The following is a 22,412-nucleotide window of genomic DNA, read 5'->3' as shown; positions in this document are numbered from 1 at the left end:
ACCTTCATATAACTGACTCAATTAAACCAACCATTAAAAAGTTGCTTATTAAAATAGTAAATGGATCTTATTCTTTGGCTTGAAAAGTACTTATTATGTGAGGCATATGACCTCATGTACCTAATCTATTAAACATCAAATGATGTTTACACTTGTTTACACCAGTATTTGTAAAATTGTTACATATTTACAGCATTTATCGTCTTATATAACTGACTCAATTAAACTAAACATTAAAACGTTGCTTATTAAAATAGTAAATGGATCTTATTCTTTGGCTTGAAAAGTACTTGTTATGTGAGGCATATGACCTCATGTACCTAATCTATTAAACATCAAATGGAGTTTACACTTGTTTACACTAGTGATCGTTAAATTGTTACATATTTACAGCATTTATCGTCTTCTAGATATATATACATAAAAAGTTTAGACCCGATGTAACAGGCCAGTTAAAAATAGATGAAATGGTAAAAACAAGTAAAATGGGTCTAATTTTTTGTTCTGATTTGTACTGTTTGTTATTGCTGCATTGCACTTGTAAATTGGTAAGTACACGGTGTATATATGCTAAAGTTGAGGCTTATAATTGTTTTCATTCGTTCCAATGTTCCTTAACAACTGCTAGTATGCAGGTGATGAAGTTATCTTGATATACAGATGTTGTTATGAAAGATTGCGTGTGCCATTATTAAGTTAAATAGTGCCTATTATGACCTGAATTTCATTTGATATGCCGTGCATCTTGAAGTAAGGTTTAAATTATATCGAAGTTAGTTAATGTACATTTGTTCTGGTGATAGCGTGAGGACTTCTTTTATGTTGTAGAATATCATATCTGCAAGTAGAAATAATTTATATAAGAAACGGCGTGTAATAGGTTGTGAAAAGTGAGTTGTGTGTTAAAGTACTTACGTTGAGTGTTGGCACTGTGTGTGCTGCACGGCTGCTCGTCGAGATCTGTGACGTGTTATTCTGGGGCTGTAGTTCGCGGCTGCGGAGGAGAGGTTTGGAGGGATGGGTGGAGCGCCTGTGGAGGGAGCGGGATTAGAGTAGGGGAAGTCTTTAAGTGGTTCATTTGTATGTGTGAGTTGTTGTTTCTTAATTCTTTTCAGATAATCATTTTTTAGAAGGGGAATGACTGTATCGAAAAGAATGTTGGTTTTTCTGTGATTTCATTTAAGTTGAAATTTGGGTTGACGTATTGGTCTAAGTTTATGTAGAATTCTTCCAATATACTGAGCAAGGGGCTCTTAGGGTTGGTATTCAGAATTTGCATGTCATTGTTAATGTTTGTGAATCTATGTTTTTGGTCATTAATATGTTGTCCCATGGCTGAGAAATGTCTATGTTTAACTGCATTTATGTGTTCGTTATATCGTATCTGAAAGTTTCTCCCGGTATGCCCTATGTAGCTGGCCTTGCAGTCATTACATTTCAGGCGGTAGACACCTGAGTGGTTGTATTGATTTATGTTGTTGACTGATTTGGAATTATGTAAGATGTTGGTATTGCTACGTGTGGTTTTCAGGCCTTGTTTTTTAAAAATGTTAGTTATGGAATGTATGTGGCCATTATTGTAGGTGAATAGTACATAGTCTTTTTTATATTTTTCAATTCTAGTTAGCTTGGTTTCAGATTGGTTTTTTATTTTATTAATGATCTCGTTGATCATTTCTTTTTTATATCCGTTCCGTCTGGCTATTTCATGGATTAGATTCAATTCTTTATTTAAGTCTTTTTTCGTGAGTGGTATATTGTATGCTCTGTATATCATACTATAGTATGCGGCTTTCTTGTGCGTGTGTGGGTGGAGTCTATTTTTATTGCGTTAGATGTGTGAGTAGGTTTTCTGTACAGTATGTTAAGTGGTTATTGTGGCTAGTTATGGATATATCTAGGTAATTTATGGTGGTGTTATTTTCGGTTTCCATAGTAAATTTTATGTGAGGATCTATTTTATTTAGTTGTTCTAGGATTTTATTTTCGTTGGTATGCCTATTATCTATTATAACAAATACATCGTCTACAAATCTACACCAAAAGGGGATGTTGTCTAGTTTTCGGATTTCTTGGTGTTCTAGATAGTCTATATATATTTCTGCCAATATGCCTGATGTTGGCGATCCCATGGGTAATCCTTTTTGGTGGTATAGAGTATCGTGAAATTTAAAGTAATTATTGTTGATGGCAAAGTGTAATAATTTTATGAATTCCTCTATTTCTAACTTACTGAGCTTGCTATGATTATTGAGATTGGATTCTATGATTTTTATGGTTTTTTGTGTAGGTATGTTGGGGTACATATTTATTATGTCATACGATGCTAATCTATGGTGCTGTTCTATTTTTATGTTTTTGGTGATGTTGCATAATTTTATTGAGTTTTTTATGGTTTTCTTGGCTGGAACACACAATGTTTTTTAAGAAATCTTTGAATGAATTGTCATAATTTATAGGTGGGACTTGGTCTATAGTTTATTATAGGCCTCATGGGAATATTATCTTTATGGATTTTTGGGTATGCTTTAGCAGTAGGTAGCCCTGGGTTCATTGTGATTAGTTATGTAGTTTCCTATTCATTTAAAAGGAAGTGGGTGTTTTTCAGTAAAATTTTTAGGTTTTTTGAATGCTATTGGTGGGATCTTTGTTTTTAGTTTGGTAGGTTTCATCTTGGAAGCAAGTTTTGGTTTTAGTTATGTATTCATCTTTATCCATTATAACTGTTGTATTACCTTTGTCTGCTTTAGTTATTAATAAATTATTTTGTTGAATTTTGTTTTTAAACTTTTTGAGTTGTATGTGGTTTATGGTGTCTTGCTTATTGTTCTCTTTACTGATTCTGTTAATATACCGTGGTAATGTTTTTTTAATTTCATATCTAATTTCATCTTGTTGTCCCTGGGGTATTTTGTTTATGGAATTTTCGGTTTCAGTGGTGATGGTAGTAATATTTTGAAATACTAAGTCATTTCTCCAATTGTGTTTCACAAACATTAACAATGACATGCAAATTCTGAATACCAACCCTAAGAGCCCCTTGCTCAGTATATTGGAAGAATTCTACATAAACTTAGACCAATACGTCAACCCAAATTTCAACTTAAATGAAATCACAGAAAAACCAACATTCTTTTCGATACAGTCATTCCCCTTCTAAAAAATGATTATCTGAAAAGAATTAAGAAACAACAACTCACACATACAAATGAACCACTTAAAGACTTCCCCTACTCTAATCCCGCTCCCTCCACAGGCGCTCCACCCATCCCTCCAAACCTCTCCTCCACAGCCGCGAACTACAGCCCCAGAATAACACGTCACAAATCTCGACGAGCAGCTGTGCAGCACACACAGTGCCTACACTCAACGTAAGTACTTTAACACACAACTCACTTTTCTCAACCTATTACACGCCGTTTCTTATATAAATTATTTCTACTTGCAGATATAATATTCTACAACATAAAAGAAGCCCTCACGCTATCACCAGAACAAATGTACATTAACTAACATCGATATAATTTAAACCTTACTTCAAGATGCACGGCATATCAAATGAAATTCAGGTCATAATAGGCACTATTTAACTTAATAATGGCACACGCAATCTTTCATAACAACATCTGTATATCAAGATAACTTCATCACCTGCATACTAGCAGTTGTTAAGGAACATTGGAACGAATGAAAACAATTATAAGCCTCAACTTTAGCATATATACACCGTGTACTTACCAATTTACAAGTGCAATGCAGCAATAACAAACATTACAAATCAGAACAAAAAATTAGACCCATTTTGCTTGTTTTTACCATTTCATCTATTTTTAACTAGCCTGTTACATCGGGTCTAAACCTTTTATGTATATATATCTAGAAGACGATAAATGCTGTAAATATGTAACAATTTAACAAACACTAGTGTAAACAAGTGTAAACTCCATTTGATGTTTAATAGATTAGGTACATGAGGTCATATGCCTCACATAACAAGTACTTTTCAAGCCAAAGAATAAGATCCATTTACTATTTTAATAAGCAACGTTTTAATGTTTGGTTTAATTGAGTCAGTTATATAAGACGATAAATGCTGTAAATATGTAACAATTTTACAAATACTAGTGTAAACAAGTGTAAACTTCATTTGATGTTTAATAGATTAGGTACATGAGGTCATATGCCTCACATAATAAGTACTTTTCAAACCAAAGAATAAGATCCATTTACTATTTTAATAAGCAACTTTTTAATGTTTGGTTTAATTGAGTCAGTTATATGAAGGTGTAATGTTTTACACATGATGTTTTTGAAACCAATTTAATGTGTGTCAGCTGAAGATGACCCCATAGGGGTCAAAACCGGTACTGACTGAATTTACTGCTTTATAGTAAATAAATATTGTATTGATAAGGTGGAGGCTTCTAAATTATTTTATGTTGTAATAGCAATCAATACGGAAATGAAGCTAATAGATTATGATAGACTTCCTTCCGTCGTCATATGAAAGTTCGATAAGCCAAGATGTTTTAAGAGCGTTGGGCATTTTCCGTGCAAGTACTAAAAATTCAAATGGTACAGTAATCCAAGAGATAGAGCATTTGCACAGGAGAGCCAGCATAATTTTGTCGTCTTTGAATTTTTTCTTTCATTGCATGAGGTTATGTTTGCCAGTGTTTTATCCAAGTGCATTTTTTGAATAATGTGAATGCACCTTTTTGGATACATTTTGGAAATAGCGTTTTTCATGGTATATGAAAGGTTTAAACTGAGAACCAAGGTGATTGCATGCTTTAATGGGTCTTAGAATACTTTGTGACGAGGCAAGAGTTGCCCTTTCTAAATTACAAGACAAGGCGGCCATGGACAAATGTCATGGTGGGAAATCGTACAAGAATAGTCACTGTACCGTGTTGTAATGCAGACGGAAACAAGACACTTCCTCCTCTAGTCACAGGAAAGTTCCATAAGCCACAATGTTTTAAGGGCATTGGGTACTTTCCGTGTAAGTACAAGGCATCTAAAATGCATTCATTACAGTAATCCAATGAATAAAGCACTTGCACAGGGGAGCCAGTATAGATTTCTCCTCGTCTTTGAATCATTTTTTCTTTTTTTCTTTTTAATGTCATTGCGTGAGGTTATGTTTGCCGGTGAGTTATCCCAGTGCATTATTTGAATACTGTAAATGCACCTTGTTGGATGGATACATTTTGGAAATCGTTCTTTTTATTTTCCATGGCATTTGAAAGGTTTAAACTGTGAATCAAGGGTCTTCCACAAGTCCAACCCCTCGTCCACGTCGTGGGAGATGGGCAACGTCATCAAGTAGGAAATAGCCTGTGGGGGTGAATTACAGTGGAGACTGTGGATGCCCCGAGACCGCTACGGTAGCTGTGAAGGCCCTACAGGAATCCTGAAAAAGATGGCGGCTAACGAGGCTCTGGTGAAGTCACGAGGGTCCTAGCAAGCCGGTGATGGATATTAACTTGCTTTCAAGGAAACAAGGAACGATAAGCCGGACGGATGTAACAGATTACGACCCTGGTGAGGAACAGGATTACGAATTGGCACACTGAATATACGAACAATGACCGGAAAAGTAGAGGAGGTCGTAGACATGATGGAAAGAAGAAAACTGGATGTACTAAGGGCTGGCAGAGACTAAGTGGAGGGGTGAGGGAAAGAGAGCTGCGGAATGGTTTTTGGTTGTACTGGATAGGAAATGATGAAGGAAAGCAAAATGGAGTAGGAGTGGTAGTAAGAAATGGATTGGAAGAGGAAGTAAAAGGGATAAGTGACGGGTTGATAAAAGTCAAAATAACAGTCAAAGGAAAAACCTGGGAAATTGTATAAGTGTATGCTCCACAAGCAGGATGCACGCAACAAGAGAAAGATGACTTTGAGGAAGAATTGGAGAAACAATTGAATGGACAAAATAACGTGGTAATGGAGGACTTGAATGCCCATGTAGGCATGGAAAGGAAGGGTTATGAGAACATGCTTGGAGCGGAAGGATGGAGAAATAGGAATAAGGAAGGAGAAAGGCTACTTGATTTGTGCAAGAGAAATGGGATGATGGTCGGGAACTCGTGGTTCAAAAAGAGAGAAAGCCATAAGATAATGTGGTATAGCAGTGACTGGTCTAGGGAATCCATTGTAGATTATATGATCTACGTCCGACTCGTCGGCTGAACGGTCAGCGTACTGGCCTTCGGTTCAGAGGGTCCCGGGTTCGATTCCCGGCTGGGTTGGGGATTTTAACCTTAGTTGGTTAATTCCAATGGCACGGGGGCTGGGTGTATGTGTTGTCTTCATCATCATTTCATCCTCATCATGACACGCAGGTCGCCTACGGGAGTCAAATAGAAAGACCTGCACCTGGCGAGCCGAACCCGTCCTGGGATATCCCGGCACTAAAAGCCATACGACATTTCATTTACATGATCTACGACTGGGAAATGAAGAGGAATGTTATAGATGTACGGGTAATACCATCAGAGGCCCTAGATAGTGACCACAGACTATTGGTAATGAAACTGAGAACAATGATGGAAAGAAAGAGAACAGAGAAGCAGGAAAGACGTATCAAAATATGGAAACTGAAGGAAAAGGAAACCAAGGAAGAATACCAGGAAAAAATAAGATTGAACTTAACAACAGATGATACAAAAACAGGAGAGGAAGAATGGGAAAGGTTGAAGAGGACACTAGTAAAAAGTGCAGAGGAAGTGGGTGGGAGAACTAGTGCGAGGAAAAGATGCAAGGAGACCCCATGGTGGAACGACAGAGTCAAAGTGGCAGTTAGGGAGAAGAATAAAGCTTTCAGAGTATGGTTTCAACAGAGGACAACGGAGACAAGATAAGACCAAAATGGTAGAAGCTAAAAAGACTGTAACAGAGGGGAAGAAAAAATGGATGGAAAAGTGGACAAACATGATGGAAGAGGATAGCAAAGGAAATAAAAAAGTACTGTATGGAATGGTCAAGAGTAAGAGGAAAGGCATGAGGGAAGATGTTATAATGGCAGACAAAAATGGAAATGAAGTGCAGGAATTGGAGAAACTCAAAGGAATGTGGAAGGAGTATTTTGAAGATTTACTAAACCCAGAAGGATGCACTGGGGAGGAAAGTAGAAGCAGGGAGGAAGTAAGAAATATGGAAAAAGAAAATGACTTAACATGGGCAGAAGTGGAGCTGGCACTGGACAAGATGAAAGGAGGGAAAGCTCCAGGGTTAGATGAACCAAGTATTGAGATGGTGAAGGCAGCAGGAGAGGTAGGGAAACAGTGGCTGTATCATGTGTTGAAATTAGTATGGAAGGAAAGGAAGACCCCTGAAGATTGGAAGAAGGGGGTAAACATACCCATTTTCAAGAAGAGGAATAGAAAAGAGTTTAAGAAATATAGGGGAGTCACATTGATATGCCACTGTGCAAAGGTGTTTGAGAAGATTCTGGAGAACAGAATCAGAAAGAGGGTGGAAGAAAAGTTAAGAGAAGAGCAGTATGGCTTCAGATCAGGAAGGTCTACAGTAGACCTTATATTCGCAGTAAGACAGCTACAAGAGCATCATTAGGAATGGGGTAAGGATCTTGTGATTGCCTTCGTGGACTTTGACCTATGTGTAGAAACAAGGTATGGGAAGCCTTACAGAGAAAAGGTGTTGAGGAACAGACTGTAGAAAGTGTGAAGGAGATGTATAATGGGAGTGTCAGTTGTGTGAAAATAAGAGAAGAGAGAACAGGCAGGTTTGAGCAAAGAGGTGGATTAAAACAAGGAAGTGCTCTGTTACCTTTGCTCTTCAAAGTAACAATGGACGAGATAATGACAAAAGTGGCAAGAAAAATTGGAGAAGGAAAAATGAAAGTAATGATGTGACCTGTTAGTTTGGGGAGAAAAGGAAGAGGATATCCAGGAACAGTTAGAAGCTTGGGTAGATGAGGTGGAACACTATGGAATGAAATTTAATGCCAAAAAGAGTGAGATAATGATCACACCTAGAAAGAAGGAGAGACCTACGAGAGGGATATTGCTTGGAGGGGAACAGCTTAGGAAGGTACAGAGTTTCAAGTACTTGGGAAGTATCATAGAGGAAAGCGGAAGAAATTATAAGGAAATAATCAAGCGTGGAAAACAAGCAGGAGCATTCCTGAAAAGTGTCAGAAGCCTGGTTTGGAGCAAGGATGTCCCTCAGAGAAGCAAAAGGGTGATATACAGGATGTACTATATATCTGTTCTGATGTACGCAGCTGAGACTTGGGTAATGATGCAGAGAGCCATGAATAGAATATAGGCAAATGAAATGAAATTTCTGAGAAGCAGGATAGGAGTGACAAGATTGGATAAGATGAGAAATGAGAAGGTTCGAGATATAGTAAAAGAAGAACCACTATAGAATAGGATAGAGGCATCTAGACTTAGATGGTATGGACACATGAAGAGAATGACAGAGGAAAGGATACCGAGGAGGATGCACGACATGGAGATAACAGGTAAACGACCAAGAGGAAGACCAAGAGACAGGTGGATAAAAGGAGTGGTAGAGTGTGTACAGAGAAGAGATGAGGACTGGGCAAGAGTGACTAGGGAGAAGTGGTGATAACACAAGAGGAGATGGAGAGGCTTATGTTCATTATAGACTGTTATGCCTTTCAGCGTTCAGTCTGCAACCTCTGTGAATTTACTAAATGTCGCCACAATCCTAGTGTTGTGAATAATAATAATCTGTACCTCTTATCTTTAAATAGTTAGAAACCGAGTCTAACCATCATCGTCTTGGTCTACCTCTACTTCTCTTACCCTCCATAGCAGTCCATTATTCTCCTAGGTAACCTGTCCTCCTCCATTCACCTCACATGACCCCACCACCGAAGCCGGTTTATGCGTACAGCTTCATCCATCGAGTTCATTCCTAAATTAGCCTTTATCTCCTCATTCCGAGTACCCTCCTGCCATTGTTCCCGCCTGTTTGTACCAGCAATCATTCTTGCTACTTTCATGTCTGTTACTTCTAACATATGAATAAGATATCCTGAGTCCACCCAGCTTTCGCTCCCATACAGCAAAGTTGGTCTGAAAACAGACCGATGTAAAGATAGTTTTGTCTGGGAGCTGACTTCCTTCTTACAGAATACTGTTGATCGCAGCTGCGAGCTCATTGCATTAGCTTTACGACACTTTGATTCAATCTCACTCACTATATTACCATCCTGGGAGAACACACAACCCAAATACTTGAAATTATCGACCTGTTCTAGCTTTGTATCACCAATCTGACATTCAATTCTGTTGAATTTCTTACCTACTGACATCAATTTAGTCTTCGAGAGGCTAATTTTCATACCATACTCATTGCACCTATTTTCAAGTTCCACGATATTAGACTGTAGGCTTTCGGCACAATCTGCCATTAAAACCAAGTCGTCAGCATAGGCCAGACTGCTTACTACATTTCCACCTAACTGAATCCCTCCCTGCCATTTTATACCTTTCAGCAGATGATCCATGTAAACTATAAACAGCAAAGGTGAAAGATTACAGCCTTATCTAACCCCTGTAAGTACCCTGAACCAAGAACTCATTCTACCATCAATTCTCACTGAAGCCCAATTGTCAACATATATGCCTTTGATTGATTTTAATAATCTGCCTTTAATTCCATAGTCCCCCAGTATGGCGAACATCTTTTCCCTCGGTACCCTGTCATATGCTTTCTCTAGATCTATGAAACAAACACAACTGCCTATTCCTCTCGTACCATTTTTCAATTACCTGGCGCATACTGAAAATCTGATCCTGACAGCCTCTCTGTGGTCTGAAACCACACTGGTTTTCATCCAACTTCCTCTCAACGACTGAACGCACCCTCTCTTCCAAGACGCCAGTGAATACTTTGCCTGGTATACTAATCAATGAGATACCTCGATAGTTGTTGCAATCCTTCCTGTTCCCTTGTTTATACATAGGTGCAATTACAGCTTTTGCCCAATCTGAAGGTACCTTACCAACACTCCATGCTCATTTTACTACTCTATGAAGCCATTTCATCCCTGCCTTCCCACTATACTTCACCATTTAAGGTCTAATTTCATCTATTCCTGCTGCTTTATGACAACGGAGTTTATTTACCATCCTTTCCACTTCCTCAAGCATAATTTCACCAACATCATTTTCCTCCTTCCCATGAGCTTGGCTGTTCACAACACCACCAGGATGATTTCCTTTTATAGTGAGAAGATGTTCAAAATATTCCCTCCACCTCTCCAGTGATTCCCTGGGATCTATTATGAGTTCACCTGAATTACTCAAAACACTGCTCATTTCCTTTTTCCCTCCCTTCCTAAGATTCTTTATTACTGTCCAGAAAGGTTTCCCTGCTGCTTGACCTAGCCTTTCCAGGTTGTTACCAAAATCTTCTCATGACTTCTTTTTGGATTCAACAACTATTTGTTTCGCTCTGTTTCTTTCATCTACATACAACTCCCTGTCTGCCTCAGACCTTGTTTGGAGCCATTTCTGATAAGCCTTCTTTTTACGTTTACAAGCTGCTCTCACTTCATCATTCCACCAAGATGTTTGACTTTTCCCATCTTTACACACAGTTGTTCCTAGACATTCACTTGCTGTTTCTACTACAGCATCCCTGTATGCCACCCATTCACTTTCTATATCCTGAACCTGCTTACTGTCTACTGTTCGAAACTTCTTACTGATCATATCCATGTACTTCCGTTTAATTTCCTCGTCCTGGAGATTTTCTACCCTTATTCGTTTGCAGGCAGATTTCACTTTCTCTACCTTAGGCCTAGAGATACTTAGTTCACTACAGATCAGATAGTGGTCTGTATCCTCGAAAAATCCCTGGAAAACTCGTACATTCCTAACAGATTTCCTGAATTCGAAGTCTGTTAAGATATAGTCTATTATGGATCTGGTACCCCTAGCCTCCCATGTGTAGCGGTGAATAGCCTTATGCTTGAAGAATGTATTCGTAACAGCTAAACCCATACTAGCACAGAAGTCCAGTAAACGCTTCCCATTCCCATTAGCTTCCATATCTTCCCCACATTTACCAATCACCCTTTTGTATCCTTCAGTTCTATTCCCAGCTCTCGCATTGAAATCGACCATTAGCACTATTCTATCCTTGCTGTTGACCCTGACCACGATGTCACTCAATGCTTCATAAAACTTGTCAACTTCATCCTCATCTACACCCTTACATGGTGAATACACGGACACAATTCTAGTCCTAATTCCTCCAACTGACGAATCTACCCGCATCATTCGCTCATTTACGTGCCTAACAGAAACTATGTTCCGTGCAATGGTATTCCTGATAAAGAGCCCTACCCCAGACTCTGCCCTTCCCTTTCTAACACCCGTCAAGTACACTTTATAATCTCCTATCTCTTCCTCGTTATCTCCCCTTACCCGAATATCACTTACTCCTAGCACATCCAGATGCATCCTCTTTGCTGACTCAGCCAGTTCTACTTTTTTTCTTCCATAAGCCCCATTAATATTGATAGCTCCCCATCGAATTCCATTCCGTTCGCCAAGTTGTTTCCAAGGAGTCCCTCGCCTGGCAAATGGGAGTGGGACTCCGTTACTCCCATAGGTCCGAGGCTTGCTTAAAATGTTCTGAGCTCGGTTGATTCATGAAGCAGGATGCTACCCTACCTGCACATAGTCCAAGTGAGGATCTCTCCTCTAATGGGTTATGGACCACCGGTAGATTGTATAGTCCTAGCCGCCTGAGCACAAGGAGGGCCAGGACTCAGAATATGTCCGAGATGCCCACTCCCATTCCATAGCAACTGGTAACCTGACTCTCAGGACCACTTACTAGGCCACTCAGCCATTGCCCACGGTTCACGAACTAGGACGTGACTACAGTAACACACAAACTCAGGGAAGGTGAATTTACACCCCTTCCAAATTTAGTAAATGTTGTTCTAATGACAGGGCAAAGGATAGATAAAAAAATTCCTACTGTTCATGAACTGAACTTTGTTAATATATTGCAAGTGTCTTCACAGCGTTATTCTGCTAAGTTGTCCACCTCAAATATCTTCTGATTCATTAAAGGTATAGACATACTGTTTCAAAATCCTTTAAATGTATTAAGGGGCTCATAAAACACTGTCCAATTCGTCTACATCACATACATAATTACCAAGAAACCAGTAGCAACGTTGTTTCTTTTCTTTAAATGGAACTATGCTAATTACCACCAACAGAACTAAGAATCGAGCGACAAGTGCTTATTCTGCAAATTTAACAAGTACTTCTGGAGATATTGACACTTACCTCTCGTCTGTCGGGTGAGGTCCGACATTACGATACTCCTCTTCCGGTCGCGTGGCGGGTGGGGCCCGATATGACACTGTATCGCCCACAACTCATCTACCGTCTCTTACCCGACAAAATAGACGATGCTACACTGTACTGCCATCTTTTGATCCAGCGTGGAACTTTGTAAAAACCAGATACTATTTGACAGTCAGTCCAAAATCTGTTATTTACCATATTTACTTGCGTATTAGACCCCTTTTTTTCCCCCACCTTTACAGCCAAAAATAGTAAAGGGGGGTCCAATATGCGATAACCTCAAAATTTTGTGCAGCGAACACTTGACTTCTAGGTTATAAAAAGCTATAAATTGTACATGTAAACATTCTATACTATTATTTAACAAACTCAGAATGTATTTAAATTATACCAGCTATTTTCGTCGGAAGGCAGTATTTCTAAACATAGAAAGACAATAAATGGTGAACACTACTTTTAGGCCTACGGTACATATAAAAGTCCGTTTTGATTACATCACATCATTCGTTACATCTCATTAATTCCTCAGGTGAGGTTGACGTCAGGAAGGGCATATGGCCGTAAAAACTCGCTACGAAGATTCGTCTCACTTCATACTCGATCCCGTAAAAGAAAGGGATAAGGGTATCGTGTTATCATATAATTAAATATTAAATATTGTCAGTTCAGCAGTAGGCCTACCACACAGTAAACCTGATCACTGCTTTCAATTGAATTATCGCAATGCGCCGCCAACTTCTCGGCCTTACTACCGGCGTGTCGGCATTCTATGTGACATCATCTTCACTGCTATCTCTCGTCAGTCGCGTCAGCCATGCTTCATTCTCTTTGAGCCATGCACTGCAATCAAGAGCATACGAGGTCCCATCTTTTTGAACTTTAAAAAAATAATTTTGTTCCCGACTATAGAGTCTAAACAGTGTAAATTTATTCCCAGATGGTCTGTGATATTCCCAGTTGGTGTATATGTAGCAGAAGCCACTCCTTCCGAATTAAGCCGTGCTGTAGAAGGCATGCCAAACCATCAGCTGATAACTAGCGTATGTTACGAGTTGTACTTCTGAATGGAATACATAGTAACTGGAAAAACTGAGGCTGTTGAAACACAGACCCTTATTTTTAAGTACATTTCATGCTTGTTCTCTACATTTATCACATCAGGATTTGCGTAAACAGCTGTCCATGAGGTAAGACAGACCACACTGTTTAGGTTAGGTACCTATATTATCGCCCTGATAGTGCCAAAGTTTGACGGAAAAAATAAATAACAGGAACATATACCGCATTTATGCATATCTACAGGTGTGGCAGTAATGCGTTTCATTATCATGTTTAATTTCATACGATCGTTGCCTCTTTTTTTTATCAAGGCATACCCTAGTATGCTTTGTTTGGCGTCTCCGAAAATCGTTTAAAGTACGTAATAATAATAATAATAAGGCATACCCTAGTATGCTTTGTTTGGCGTCTCCGAAAATCGTTTAAAGTACGTAATAATAATAATAATAATAATAATAATAATAATAATAATAATAATAATTATTATTATTATTATTATTATTATTATTTGTAAGGTACGTTGGCGAGTAAAACAATTGTTTTAATTGGATAGCTTTTATCACGTTTTAAACTTACTTCTCTCCAAATATATACCTATATTGGCTCGAGTTACGAGATATTAAACGACCACTTTGTTAATGATCTCGCCTGCTGTATAAATAGCAACAACCGCGAATATTTCTCAACTAAGGTAAACTCGTTTCCACATCCCGAGGTGGAACAGCTCTTTTTAGACACACCCCTTGTGGAGGGGAGTTACATGTACCGCTTTTACCGCATATCAACCTTCCTGCCATTCGTAAATATCTGGCAGTACGGTACCGGGAATCGAAGTCAGACCCCCCGAAAACAGCAACTAATTGTGCTAACCATTATGCTGGCGGACATTATTAACTAAAAACACAGACACATAGCATGACTGATGCATGCTTGCAATGCGCGGGTTGGACACGAAGCTAGGCCTATTCATCTATTTGTGCGACGTCATCAGAACTGCAGTAGACCTACGCTACAGAGGCAGACATTTCTTAACTGCGAAACACAGACGTACCGCATGGATTCGACGCACTTTCATTGCGTAGGTCGTACGGACGAAACTATTCACAAATTTGTGCAATGTCATCAGAGCTGCAATAAGACTTGTACCCGCTTTGAAGCGGAATCATCGTTGTTCTCTGACGAATTATGTTGGGGTTCTTAGAGGCGAGATTTTTTTTTTCCTTTTTCATTTTCTTCGTCTCGAAAATCCAGGGGGGTCTAACACACGAGGGGGTCTAATACACAAGTAAATACGGCAGATGGCAGTGTAGCCATCGGTTGTGTCCATTCCACTCACGCGTGCGAAGGCTCGAGTGTTAGTAAACAAACATGGTCACCATGTGCTCTCCTAGTCATACACGGTGTACTGTTGTCCGGCTCCATGGCTAAATGGTTGGCGTTCTGGCCTTTGGTCCAGAGGGTCCCGGGTTCGATTCCCAGCCAGATTGGGGATTTTACCCTTAATTGGTTCATTTCAGTGGCTCGGGGGCTGGGAGTGTGTGATGTATTCAGCATTAGAAATCACCCTAGATACGGCCCTCATCTTCGCAGACATGCAGGTCGCCTAATAGGCTGTCTACAAGAAAAAGATCCGCACCGGGCCTCTCCGGAGGCCATACCCCTTCCTTGTACCCTAATGAATATATCCAACAGCATTTGACGGCACCTAAATGTGAACTGGCGATGCTCGGCTAATGTACGGCATGTAGGATGCTAAATGGTTTATTTTGTCACCTATTCAATACATATAAATTTTACATTTAGGAATTTATTATTAATAAATAATAATAATAATAATAATAATAATAATAATAATAATAATAATAATAATAATAATAATACATTTAGGAATTTATTATTAATTAATAATAATAATAATAATAATAATAATAATAATTAATAAAATCCTAAATGTAAAATTTATATGTATTGAATAGGTGACAAAATAAACCATTTAGCATACTACATTCAGTATCTTCAATACGGGCAACAATGATTTTTATCAACTGTAATGTACGGTAACAGAACATGTCACTGATGTTGACGGCTGCTGCAATTATAAATCAACAGATTCCAATGTCAAGAAATCGCCATCTACAGCGGTTTCAGGCTACAAGCCACTGCAAGGTATGAAACCTGAAACTGAATTACAGTTTTTCAATTGTTTTTTACCAATAATTTGTTCTGTGAAATTACTAACAAAACGAATTGTTATCCAATAATGATAGTAATAATAATGATCAAAATGTAAAATAAATTGTCTTAAATTGTACATACTGCTTTTATTTGCTCCAGTATAGCTTGCTGTAAATGTTTATAGCCTAAATATATAATTTAAGAGCAAGTGCTATCTCTAAAATCATGAAAGATTAATACTGATCATATAAGATAGAAATTCACATTTAAAATATGAGTAGTAGTGACAACACAGAGAAATTTAATATGAGGGGTAGGAGTTATAGGGTTTCATACGTGTAGGCATTAGACAGAAAGCGATGTGCCACTCCTTGCGATGCTGCTTGATTCAAGGCTTGTTGATAAACACGTGTACCTCACTCTAATCTCGAGCAGGCCCCGAGAAATAACAATATGATGTACAGCATTTCGAAGTTACAAAACATTTGTTTCGTTGAGGTTGAAACGGAAAGAGACGAGATAACACAGTGACATTGTAATACTTCAATTGCATTATTGTCCTTCTCAAGGGTGCACTGTACATGAAATGTAACCAACAACTTCAAAATACAATGAATGACATGGTCATTGGAAAAAAAAAAAAAAAAATGGATGAAAAAATTAAGAGAATGTTATTGATGGACTCTTTGGTCCTCCTTCAAGCCAACATGTAAGATCGATATACTTACAGCAGGCAGTGGTCAAGTTGAGAATAAATTACACTAGTGTGCTAGCATTCACCGCTGTTTAGAAGATGTTCAGGTATTTTTAGGAGCACTGTTTCATTCTCCCCATTTTCACCCACTTCCATTGCGCAGGGAAATTTACAATCCATCAAAAAGGGGTTGGGTTGTGTGCATTTCTCAATAACCCGTGAGTCGCGTGGCATCACACCGAGTGGTGCATCATGTTCTGTCTAATGCCTACACATATGAAACCCTTTAATATCTTCAAAAGTGCCCGTCGGACTTGCAAAATAAGTACATCACTGAATTTTTGTAGGATGCTAATTAATTTATTATTAACCACCTATTCAATACATTAAAATTTTTATACAATTAGGAATTGATCATTGTCAACTTAAGAAGGTGAGACATGTTTCGCCTTTCATAGAAGGCATCGTCAGTCACTGTACCTCCTCAAGATTAAATCAGGCACCTGATTTAAAATTAAAGTATAATTACTAAGATCTAATATTAACATTTTTACAATAGGAGCAGGCTAAGGAAAAGAATACATATTCGGTATTAATGTGTATAACAACAATATCAGCCGTTGGCGGTTGATTGCTAGTTGTGTCAAAGGTACATATACAGTGCTTAGCAGCAGTGGTCTGATTTCAAAAATGTAAATATTACATTATCTGGAATGCTAGGAAATATAATTACTAAGTTTAATATTAACATATTTACAATACGAGCAGTCTAAGGAAAAAGAATAAAATATTCAGTATTAATCTGTAACAAAAATATCAGCCGCTGGCTGTTGATTGCTAGTTGTGCCAAAGGTACATATACAGTGCTTGGTAGCGGTGGTCTGATTTCAAAAATTTAAATATTATATTATTTGGAATGCTAGGAAATATAATTACTAAGTTTAATATTAACATATTTACAATAGGAGCAGTCTAAGGTAAAAGAATACAATATTCAGTATTAATCTGTAACAACAATATCAGCCGCTGGCTGTTGATTGCTAGTTGTGTCAAAGGTACATATACAGTGCTTGGTAGCAGTGGTCTGGTTTGAAAATTTAAATTACATTATTTGGAATGTTAGGAAAAATATTCCAGTAACTTGAGACAATGTCAAATAGGACCCAAAATTCTCAAACCTAAGACTTCAACCAGATAGTTTTTCCAATTATCACAACTTTACTTCTGAATAAGGTCTCATTTAACATTCTCTCAGGTTACTGGAATATTTTTCCTAACATTCCAAATAATGTAATATTTAAATTTTCAAACCAGACCACTGCTACCAAGCACTGTATATGTACCTTTGTCACAACTAGCAATCAACAGCCAGCGGCTGATATTGTTGTTACAAATCAATACTGAATATTGTATTCTTTTTCCTTAGACTGCTCCTATTGTAAATATGTTAATATTAAACTTAGTAATTATATTTCCTAGCATTCCAAATAACGTAATATTTAAATTTTTAAAATCAGACCACTGCAACTAAGCATGTGCATGTACCTTTGTCACAACTAGTAACATTGTTATTGTTATACAAATTAATACCCAATACTGTATTCTTTTTCCTTTTACGCCAAGATAAATCACCAATTACTTATTGCAAGCCATAATTCTCCAACCTAAGACTTAACCAGGTAGTTCTTCCAATATTATGGCTTTACTTCTGAGCAAAGTCTCATTTAATATTCTCTCAAATCGCTGGTATATTTTCCTAACACTCCAAATAATGTAATATAATGATAAATATTCAAATCAGACTACTGCTACTAAGTACTGTATATGTTCCTTACACAACTAGTAATCAACAGCCAATGGCTGATATTGTTGCTATACACATTAATACCAAATATGTATTCTTTTCCTTAGTCTGGTCCTATTGTAAAAATGTTAATATTAGATCTTAGTAATTATACTTTAATTTTAAATCAGGTGCCTGATTTAATCTTGAGGAGGTACAGTGACTGACGATGCCTTCTATGAAAGGCGAAACATGTCTCGCATTCTTAAGGTGGCAATGATCAATTCCTAATTGTATAAAAATTTTAATGTATTGAATAGGTGGTTAATAATAAATTAATTAGCATCCTACAAGTATAGTATCTTCAATACGGAGCCATAATGATATTTATCACTTGCAACATTACTGAATTTTGATTTATAAATTTCATTTTTCCGTATTGATAGTTACCAATTGTCATAAAAGGAAAAGAAAGTTCCACCTGATCAATACTTTTTATTTACATGTAATGCAGATTATCACATGTCTAGGACCGGTTTCGACCTCTTAACAAGGTCATCCTCAGCTACATTAGAATCTTATTTGCATTTTCACCTTATGCCTCATAAAGATCTTTAGGACATACTCTATTGTTTAACAATATTATTTAAAATATTTTTATACAGACAACACCAGAACCATTAGTACAAGATACAATACGCGACAGACAGACAAGCAACTCGCATCACAACCACCCCACAGCAGTAAGTAGATTATTTTAGAACTTATACTATATCACGTAAAGTTTCATTTCAACTAGAATTTTTAATTCAATTCATTCATTCCGACTTACAGATTTTGCCAACTTCATAAAAAGGAAAGGAACCACCAACATTTACGACATTCAGAGTGAGAAAATTCCAGAACAACAGTCGCATCAGACAGGCCAGAATATGTTCAAGTCAATTAAAAAGTGGTTGAGTCATACACAAAGTGTATAAGCATTGCATATTAAAGCTTTTAATTTGAATTTGCATTTATAAAATATAAGGAAGTGCTGTCACTTACTATTTGGACTTAAAAGACATTCATATATAGCATATCTTACAATGCATCAAATATCTAATGTTTTGTGTAAAAGGCAAATTTGTGCAGTATTTTAATGCAACAACATAATATAATGCAAGAACTAAGGCCAACAGCTATTTTAGACTTTCAGTGTCACAAAGTACATTAGTCACACTTCATAACATTTTAATGTGAATATGTAAAATTTTATTGAAGTCAACACACAATTTAGTCTACTAAGTACATTATCATACTTTAATATTTTAATGTGAACATGTAATATAACATTTTATCAACACGCAACTTTAGTTAATTAATATATTTTACTGGTAGCTCATTGCTATAACATTCAAGAATATAAACAAAGCTCCCCTCAAAAATGACTATACATTTGTAAAATGGGGCTTATTTCAACTGAATAGGCAAAACGCCTATGGTAAACATTTACACTCAATAAGCTTGAAGACGAATTCATTCCGCTACAATTGCATGTGTATATTAAGATATAAGCTTGTTTTGTCACAGTTTCAGTTATGATGTAATGTTTTAAAATTTTAGCAAGAGGGGGAAATTTTTTTTTAAATAATATTGTTAAACAATAGAGTATGTCCTAAAGATCTTTATGAGGCATAAGGTGAAAATGCAAATAAGATTCTAATGTAGCTGAGGATGACCTTGTTAAGAGGTCGAAACCGGTCCTAGACATGTGATAATCTGCATTACATGTAAATAAAAAAAGTATTGATCAGGTGGAACTTTCTTTTCCTTTTATGACAATTACCGAATTTGTCGCTCGATTCTTAGTTGTTTTATTGGGTGAAATTAGTACAGTCCAATTCAAAAAAACAAAGTTGCTAACGGTTCCTTGGTAATTACATATATGATGGAGACGAACTGGACAGTATTTTACAAGCCCCTTAATACAATTTAAGAATTTGAAAACAGAAGATTGATATCTTTAACGATCAGAAGGTATCTGGGATAGCCAACTCAGTTGAATAACTCTGTATATATCTCAATGCATCCACATATTCAAACATGCATACCGACAGCTGACGTTTAATAGCAGGTGGTGTAGATGTAGGTTTGGCTGGTCGAGTGGTCCCCAAAGAATTTTGAGATCGTGAACCCATGCTGCGTGGAAGTGTCTGGCTCTTATTTGCGACAGACCCAGCAGCACGTCGAGCAGGAATGTTGAGCTTTCGGCCCAAAGCTGAAAAATAAACCATACGTGAAAAGCATGGGTCATATTTAACCACCAAACTACAAAAAGGAAACCAAATCACTATATGATACTACAACTACTACAAGAACAACAACAACTCACTGATGGCTATCAGACCAAATTACATGGTATTCCTAAAATCTTTTACAAAATGTAAATACAACAAAGAAATACAAAATACAAACATGCTCTGGAGTTGATAACAAGAAATTTATGTACATTTATGACACAAAAAAGAAGGAATCTGCATATGAAATGCAATACAGTAAAACCTCGCTAAGAAGTTTCTGCAGGGGATAAGGAAAAAGAATGTGTTAAGTGAGGAAATGTACTACTGAATACACAAATAAAAACTATCCAACAGGGATATGGAAACACTAGATACGATTTTTTCCTATATGATGGCATTTTACGTCACGTATCCACGGATACGGTGAAAACTGTATCTACCCTTTCTAAAGATGACCAGAGAATATTAGAAAGTGTGAAAAACAACAACAAACAAATATGAGAACAAATCTAAAAACCTCTTCCGCTGGGGATTATAAAATAACAGTGCACTGAAAGGTGTAAAAAAAAAATAAATAATAATAATAATAATAATAATAATAATAATAATAATAATAAACCACCAGACAACAAATATAAAAACATTTGCACAAGGGCCCATAAAAATATCGAAGTATTATTGCAGATCACACTCTTTCTAAAACAAATGGTAGTAAACGACCTTTATTTCGAACCAGTGGGATACTAAACATTATTTTCTGATCAACTTCTTAGACAATGAATTGGAGGTTACACTCGACTTCAACCATGTACGACTACAACTTTGGCCGCCATTTTAAATAGACCATACTTAGATTAGACCAAATCGAATGATCGAGTCGTAACTCGAAGGTGCGAGTTTCAACATTCAGGCTACCTCTGCGCGCTTCAAGATGCAGATGCCAGTCCACTTTCTGACGGATTTTAACTGTATTCATTAGTAAAGAATTTCGTGACATTCTCCGAATCCATAACTATGCTGTCACAAGACAAATATGCACTACACTAGTCAACTTCACATGATTATGTTCCTAATCCTACCGGGCTGAGTGGCTCAGACAGTTGAGGCGCTGGCCTTCTGACTCCAACTTGGCAGGCTCGATCCTGGCTCTGCCCGGTGGTATTTGAAGGTGCTCAAATACGTCAGCCTTGTGTTGGTAGATTTACTGGCACATAAAATAACTTCTGCGGGACAAAATTCCAGTACCTCGGTGTCTCCGAAAACCGTAAAAGTAGTTAGTGGGACGTAAAGCCAATAACATTATCATTGTTCCTAATCCAGATGTAGGCTATCAGGCAACAAATATTCGCTACCCTTCATTGTACCACTCAACACAAAATAAATTTCTAATTTCTGAATGGAATGTGAAATACAAGCACAAACAGGCTCACTGTGTTATTCAGCAATCTTGCTGCTAACCGGCAAGGAAAACTGGACATCCCTGAGGCTAACGGTCTGCTTCCCGAAGTTGCAACTTATCCTGTGAAGTTCAGGAATTCAAGATCTTTTCCTGTTATCATGCAACTGTAGTGAGGACTCTTTCTTACCCGAGTTGGAAATCACGTTCCTTTCACAAGAGATGACAAATAACATTTCCAGGGATAGGAAAAATGTGATCGTACTACATGGTTATAGCAAAAATTTCTGTAGTGATAAGTGAGGTATTTTTATGTAGATTTAATACGATGAGAATCGCGACTTTGAATCTATGATGTGCTAAGTGGAAAAACGTGTTAATGAGAAAGGCACTAATGAGGTTTCACTGTACAAGTTAAAAGAAAAAGACACATGCAGATGACTATGTTTTCTCAAGGGAAGAAGGGCACAACAATCGGTGGGTGATCCTTACAGGGAAAAAGTAATAAAAGTTTAAGAAACACTGACAAATAGGGACACATACCAAAACAATGTAATATAAAAATAAAAGATTGGAAAGTTTCACTTTTAGAGAAAAATACAGACACAAAACTTGTACCGAGTATCAATAAGCAGAACTACAACATAACAAATGTGAGTAAATAATTTATATTTAATTTCTTAAAATC

General features: G+C 37.3%; 1 protein-coding gene across 2 annotated transcripts in view; it reads right to left on the bottom strand.

Annotated features, from left to right (window-relative positions):
* The window catches only part of spas (spastin), a 306,239-nt gene that overhangs the window by 120,743 nt on the left and 163,084 nt on the right, over positions 1-22,412 (bottom strand). For both annotated transcript variants that reach the window (XM_067140818.2, XM_067140819.2), the window contains one exon: positions 20,140-20,306. In XM_067140818.2, the coding sequence (XP_066996919.2) occupies positions 20,140-20,306 (167 nt within the window). The remainder of the gene's footprint in view (positions 1-20,139; positions 20,307-22,412) is intronic.

Source organism: Anabrus simplex, chromosome 2 (genome assembly GCF_040414725.1).
Source record: "Anabrus simplex isolate iqAnaSimp1 chromosome 2, ASM4041472v1, whole genome shotgun sequence".
In the NCBI taxonomy this organism is placed as follows: Eukaryota; Metazoa; Arthropoda; class Insecta; order Orthoptera; family Tettigoniidae; genus Anabrus; species Anabrus simplex.
This window is presented reverse-complemented; position numbering and strand designations above follow the sequence as displayed.